The following is a 7,405-nucleotide window of genomic DNA, read 5'->3' on the forward strand; positions in this document are numbered from 1 at the left end:
GTCATGCCCTAAGATTCTCCACAAGAATAATGCTGTCTTGCCTTCAAGTGTGCGCCAATACTTTGAACAGTGTGTTCTGGAACCCCTAAACAAAACCAATCCCTGGAGAAAGAGTGATTTATTTCCAAGGTCTGATCACTCCCATGGGTGATTTAGTAGGCTAGCCTTAACAACAGCTTCTCCATGACTATGGGAGTTTTATTGTAGCCTCATCACTTCTGGGATTGTTGCATGTCAGTGGCTATTACTTTATTCACTGAGGTACTGGACTAAGAATCCTTCCTATGAACTGAATCACAGCTGCCAGTGAATTCAGGCATTTGAAAAAGAGCCTAACTTGCCTTGAAAATCCTAGATCAGTTAATAGCTGGAAGTAGAAGTTGTGAACTTGAGATTTTAATTAGAAATACACAAAGAACCAATTGTCGGTTCAGGTTTTTATAGCACCATAAAGGGTCAGAGTCCTTCTGGGTACTTTCCACTGAAAAACATCTGGTTTGAAGGCATAGCACAGCTCTGTATGTGGAATCTATGCACTGTAAATGAGGCTAAGCAGGGATTTTTTTTCAAAATCGTCTTAATGCTCAAAACCAGAGCAGTCATATAGTCATAGCCATTAGAGACCAAGAGAGGTTTCTTTTAGGCAGAAAAGGCTGCTATGTGAAGGATGAGTAAGATGAACAGCTTAACATCTACACATTTTTAAATCTCTTGTGACCTATGCAACAAAAATACAATCGAACTTCAGGTGATAAACACAAAGCCTGCTCTACCCATATTGTTTTTTATCTGATTTTTAATAGTTTCAGTGCAGAGAAAACTGCACCACTTCAAACTGTATGAAGAGCTCTATCTTAACTTTTACTTGTAATCTCTATTTCAGCAAGACTGAGTGATTCTAGCAAAAAGCTGTGATAGAGTGTCTGATTTCTGTCCCAAATGCAGCATTTAAGAGAACTAAGCATAGTGAGGCAAGCTCACCTTGCTTACTCCCTATTGGGCTTTCTAGAGACAGCTTTAGATTTTCTGCTGGACTGTCAGGATGTAGAGACAAAAGGACATACCAGCATCAAGTATTTTTTCAGGTTGTGCTGTTTCACAAAGTACAACTCATCTAGCCAGAATGGCTGTATGCATATCAGCAGAAACCACTTTGCCAAGGAATGCGCAAAGAAAAATCCCAATGAATGCTTCCCCATGCAGAGATTTTTTCCAGGTCAGTGGCATGGTGAGAAGACAGGAAGAAAAGTGGGACTAAGGCCAGTTGGAAAGTTGGCGGTTTGTTTGGCTTGAATGGTTCTTTGCTTCGTTTCTCGTTTTCACAAAATAAACTGAATCACTGAATTTAACCCAAAAGAATGAGTGGTTCAGACAGTGGGTCTGCTCAAGCAGGGGAAAAAAAAAGGTTTTCTGCTTTTGTTCATATGGGCAAGGGCAATCTGAAAAAAATTTAATCACGAAGATTCCAAACATCAAAACACAACAAAAAATCACCACAACTGCTTTTCATTCTAATGACATGGATGATACATATGAACGTACATACAAGTAACCTTCACTTTTGTTAAACATTTAACCATGTTAGAATGCCAAAGTCAAAGGCAATGAATGGACATGTTCTGCGCTATATGCTACCAAAACCAGCTGTGCCAAAACCAGCTCTTTCAGTTAAGAGATGGGAAACCTTCACTCAGTAAATGGTAAACACGTTTTGTGAAGCTCTGGGTGGTGAAGGAGCACCCAAGGTAGGGATTGTCTCTTTTCTAACACACCACTTAGGATGGGCTGAGCTGAAAATAGGTCACTTTGGGGAATCTACTCACTGACACCCCTACAGCTCCTCAATATTGCTTGAGTATTACAACTGTGGAAGGACGGTGGTGTACCCTAGTGCCACAATAAGATGGCTGGAGTCCACTCACATGCACAGGATTTTGCAGATGGCAAGGGTATTGGGAGCTCCCAACAGTCTGCAAGGCTGCACAAATGTACAGGGGAGCACACAGCCATGGTAGGATCCCATTTTATTCACGTGAAGCAACTGAACTTTAACTGATCTACAGGAATCCCAGGCTGAGAATTCTTGGGTTACACAGTTCAAAAATGTTTTGCTGGTAAGAACATTCCCTTTGGTTTTTGATGTGGCTTTCCAAAAGCAACAATTGCACTCTAAACATTAACATCTTCTGGAAACTGGTAACACTTCATTTCAGAGATAAGTATTTTACAGCTAGCATGTTCATTTGACTCTGAAAATGTATCAATCAGAAGAAATGGGTATTTACAAGAGGGAACCTCTTATTTTCAGGAGAAAAAAGGACTGAAGTAAAATACCTCTTGTCACCATTTGGCTGTGTTTTAGCCTGAATGTATTTATTCCACCAGAAATGCAGCTCATCTTGTCTAAAATGCATCAAAACTGCAGAGAATATACACACTTTTATCATACCAGGTTTCGTTTGCTTCACTTTTATAAAACCTGTTGTTCTGATTTTCCAGTAAGACAGTGCAGCTGAAATATGTTACTGAATTACCAGTCATAAGCAAGATCTCTTAACAGTCTTCCAGATAAATGATATTCCAATAATCTTATATATTAAACACTATTATCATCCCTCAGGAACCCACACAAAAAAAATGTATATATATTAAATGGGGGGGGCAGGGTTATTAGTTTGTTGGGGGGGGGGGTTGTAAATACGAATTTACTTGCAAATAAATTGAATTTAAAGAGAGGCAGACAGCAACTGAACATGTAAATATATGAGCCTAGTGTACAGAAGCCAATGCTATCTTTTTTTACGCAGCCATCAAAAGCACTGACTGGATATTGCACTGCCCACTAGCTTTTAAGTATGTAGAACAAAGGCACCGTATTTATTTCTTGGCTGGCTGAATTCATTTGGCTGTAAGAAGTAGGTGATATTCAAACAGGACTTGCTGTCCTTACACACAAGCCTCTCATTCTCCAAACTAATTTAGGTAAGCCAGAAAATGTTGGGGTTTTGCATCTTAAAATGAGTGTCTTTATTACAGTTGCTAGCACTGTGCATTTGGTAAAATTTAATCATATGCTCTTAAGTATATCTCTTGGTGTTGTAACACTTTTTATCTTTTCTCTCACCTTGAATTCTAACTGGTTTCCTGTTCAAGCAGATCTAGCATAACCACACTGCATCTTACAGTCTAAAGTAAATTTAGCTGTTAAAAATCATTAAAATATACAAACAGAATACTGTGCCACTGAGTGTACTTCAAGTTTTAGGAAATGGGTATGGCTTCTGTCTGTCCATACTGAAAGAGGAAAGAAATAGGTTTCACTTGTAGGTGAAGACAAGCTAATTACTAATTTAACTCCATTTTTCCTTAGTAAAACACACTGGGTTCAATTGAATGTGCTCTTAAATGTCTGCAACAAAGGGTTCAATTTGCAGATTGATTTCTTAGTGCTGTGTGTCAGTGGAGCCTTGTGGTGGTGTTCTTGTTGGAATGATGCTTCCTTAAATGCACAGTCAAGCGACAAACTGGTAGCGTTAAACATCTGTGCTAAAAAAAAAAACCTTCATGAACTGCAATCTAACAGCAATTTTCTTCATATTGCAGGACACATACATGAAGTAGACACTGAGACAATGGAAAGACTCGAGGCCATCAGGATGGAAAACACCACATCTTCCTGTTTTCTCTTGGAAAGAAAGACTCGTGTCAAGATTAGTAGGAAAGAAGTCCTGCTAGCTAAGATGAGGAAGAGCTGCACTTTCACCCCAAAGAAGCTTAAGAACTTTGTCATGGACTTCTTCCCTGTTTTACAATGGCTTCCCAAGTACCGGTGCCAACAGTACATTTGGGGGGATGTTATGTCTGGTTTAGTGATTGGGATCATTTTGGTGCCCCAAGCAATTGCATACTCACTCCTAGCAGGTCTAAAGCCTATTTATAGTCTTTACACATCATTCTTTGCCAACATCATCTATTTCTTAATGGGCACATCCAGACATGTCTCAGTTGGCATTTTCAGCTTGATAAGCTTAATGGTAGGACAAGTTGTGGACCGAGAACTTCTCTTGGCTGGGTTTGACTTGAATGATGATGTATCCCCAGCCTCAGCTGATGGCTCTCTGCAGAATGACAGTCAGTTCAACACAACTGCCTTCAACTTTACAACCACAGGGATGAATACTGAGTGTGGGAAAGAATGCTACGCCATTGGCATTGCTACAGCCTTGACATTTATGGCTGGAGTGTACCAGGTAAGTGGTTACTGACATACAGAGGCAAGGTATGAAGTTTCTAAAGCTTCTTTGCATAACCTAAGCTTTGGTTTGACTCTCTTTGAATGAGAAATGAATCAGAAGTTCACCTGAATGTTTTCTCCAGGAAGCCTAATTATAGGCAGCCCAGAGAAAGCATGAGGTAGGCAGTTTTCTTAGCTACAAGCAAGCACAGGTAAAACAAGACTCTTCTGCAAGACCGTTATTGTTTTGACTGCTGTCAAAAGATAAACCATAAGCAGAAAGACAGGAAATAGACTGACTAATCTGCTTCTCAAACAATGTCTGTGTTGTACTTTTGAGACTTACCAACATGTTGTCTATCACAAGGATATCAAGAGCACACAGAAGGAAGCACAATGAACAAACTTGTCTATTAATTATGTATCTATATAGATACAGATATATGCACTATAAAAGAGCTAACATTTTCCCTTTTTACTACAAAATTTCAAGCTACTTTTATAAACAACAAGATGACCTTGTAAAGCTGTCTTTTCCAAAGCTATCACTGAATGGAGAAGCAACTAGCTAAGGACAGCATCCTGGTATCTGGGAAAGTTTGTGAGCTCTTCTGCCATTACTGACCTTAGGCAAGCTGCAAAGCCTGTCTGTGCTCTGCTTTCACTTACGATCACAGCGCTAAAATTAAAAGGTCTAATATAACAGTGCCAGTAATGCAGGGATGTTAGCTGCTGTCATTCAAGTTTTGTTTACAAAGCAACGGCAGTAAATTTCAACTCTATTCATTTCAGGTCAGGAAAAGTAAAATTGGCTTTTGTATAACAGAAGCATTTTTGGATTCATGGCTCTTTTGTATGGGTAATAAAACTCAGACAAGCCACTTCAGTGGAGTCACTTCAGACCCGTGTTTGACTGCCTGTTTCAGCCTCCTCTTGGGTTTGTAGTATCCCACAATAGTAAAAGGAATCAGGTGTTTTAAAAGCAGATTTAAACATCAAAGTGTAATTCCTGTTTTAAGATTGAAATAGCCAAATACTCTCTGCCTCCAGCTAGTTCTCCCCCATTTGCACTTCATTATTTGCAGCTCATCCTTTTTTTTTTTTTCTCTCTTTTCTTCTGTGTCTCCTCAGGTTCTAATGGGAATCTTTCGTCTGGGTTTTGTATCTATGTACCTCTCTGAGTCTGTACTAGATGGCTTTGCAACTGGTGCTTCCTTAACCATTTTAACAGCTCAAGTGAAGTATCTGATTGGAATTAAAATCCCACGTAGCCAAGGTCATGGAATGCTTGTTATTACCTGGATTAATATTTTCCGGAATATTTCTCAGGCTAACCTTTGTGATGTCATCACAAGTACCATTTGTATTGTTGTGTTGGTTACTGCTAAGGAACTGGGAGATCGGTATAAGCATAAGCTGAAATTTCCTCTTCCCACAGAGCTGGTAGTTATTGTTGTGGCAACACTGGTGTCACACTATGGGAAGTTAAATGAAGTCTATGCATCCAGTGTTTCTGGAGCTATTCCAACAGGATTTATTCCCCCCAAGGTACCACATTTCAACTTGATGCTTCGAGTTGCTGTAGATGCTTTGCCTCTTGCCATAGTCAGCTTTGTCTTCACTGTATCCCTTTCTGAAATGTGTGCAAAGAAATATGCTTACACAATCCGAGCCAATCAAGAAATGTTTGCTGTGGGGTTCTGCAACATCATTCCTTCTTTCTTCCACTCTTTTGCTACCAGTGCAGCTCTGGCAAAAACACTTGTCAAAACATCTACTGGCTGCCAGACCCAAGTCTCTGGAGTAATTAGTGCAATGGTGGTTTTGCTGGTGCTGCTCTTCTTGGCACCTCTTTTCTACTCCTTGCAGAAGTGTGTCCTGGCTTGTATCATCATTGTCAGTCTCCGAGGAGCCCTGAGGAAGTTCCGAGATGTACCAGCACGGTACCAGGTGAATAAGGTGGACACGCTTGTTTGGGTTGTTACTATGTCTGCCTCTGCCTTGATCAGCACAGAAATAGGGCTGTTGGTTGGCATTGTTTTCTCCATGTTATGCATCGTTGTTCGGACACAGCGGCCACGGACAGCCCTGCTTGGTCAGATCCAAGACACCAGCTTTTATGAGGATGACTTTGAATACGAAAATCTCTCTTCTGTTCCAAAGGTCAAAATATTCCGTTTTGAGGCCCCACTTTACTATGCAAATAGAAACTACTTCCTCAAGTCTCTGCACAGATTGACTAACTTAGATCCTAACCTAGAAGCTGCTAGAAGGAAGAAATATAACAAGGAAAAGCAGCATCTGAAAAAGGGAGATCACACAACTGCTAATGGACTTGGCATCAGAGAAACCACTCTGCAACTAGTTCCTAAGCAAATTGATTTCCAAGCCCTTGTTTTAGATTGCTCTTCCATCTCATTTTTGGACACCACTGGAGTTCATACTCTAAAGGAAATCCTGAAAGACTACAAGGATTTAAACATTTCTGTTCTCCTGGCTTGCTGCAATCCCTCAGTGATAGACTCTCTGAAAAGAGGAGGTTACTTTGGGCAAGATTTTGGAAGTATGAAAGAAATGCTCTTCTACAGTATACATAATGCTGTGCAGTTTGCAAAAGACCAAAAGCTTTCAGAAGATTGCTCAGTTTAATCCTGCACCTTCCTCGACAATTCACTACTACAAAAATGACATATGAGAAGGAACACTTTGTAGTAATTAAATTATCAGACACACTGTTAGCTGTGTACAGCAACTGGCCTACAAGCCATTCTCCCCTGAAGAGTTCTGCTGGTTGTCAGATGCCACATAAAACAGCCACTGGGGATACAGACCAGGACCAGGAGCAGGTTAGATTACTACCTGCACCTTCACTGTAAAATGTAGGTGATGTGACCTGACACATATATCATGAAATTGTTGTGCTGGAAAGTCCGCCAAGTGTCAGCTGAGTCTCCCAGTGTCTTGGGAGAGTGTGTTAATAACACTAAACCATTCCTGTGAAAATGCAATCAATTTAGCATCTTGGCCACATAATGGTTAAGTTCTAGATTGCAAGGACCAGCCCCTTCCGTCATTCCGGGTGTGCTCCTAAACAACTCCCACTATTTGCATACAAATAAATGTATAAAATATTGTGGAATGTAGCAGGGCTCTCCACCTTAATGACACAAA

The 7,405-nt window shown here is 40.3% G+C and overlaps 1 protein-coding gene across 1 annotated transcript; it reads left to right on the forward strand.

The window, feature by feature from the left end:
• The first annotated feature begins 3,611 nt into the window (after positions 1–3,611).
• SLC26A1 (solute carrier family 26 member 1) lies at positions 3,612–6,883 on the forward strand. Its single transcript, XM_054397825.1, has 2 exons — positions 3,612–4,250; positions 5,366–6,883. The coding sequence occupies exons 1-2, from the start codon at positions 3,633–3,635 to the stop codon at positions 6,881–6,883; spliced, it is 2,136 nt and encodes a 711-aa protein (XP_054253800.1). The 5' UTR covers positions 3,612–3,632.
• Positions 6,884–7,405: the final 522 nt, after the last annotated feature.

This window comes from Indicator indicator, chromosome Z (assembly GCF_027791375.1).
Source record: "Indicator indicator isolate 239-I01 chromosome Z, UM_Iind_1.1, whole genome shotgun sequence".
Taxonomy (NCBI): domain Eukaryota; kingdom Metazoa; phylum Chordata; class Aves; order Piciformes; family Indicatoridae; genus Indicator; species Indicator indicator.

Bases quoted from the DNA above. Each gene is read 5' to 3' on its own strand.
- SLC26A1 (XM_054397825.1), top strand. From the start codon at position 3,633: ATGGAAAGACTCGAGGCCATCAGGATGGAAAACACCACATCTTCCTGT. The intron at 4,251-5,365 runs GTAAGTGGTTAC...GTGTCTCCTCAG, and splicing joins TTATGGCTGGAGTGTACCAG to GTTCTAATGGGAATCTTTCG.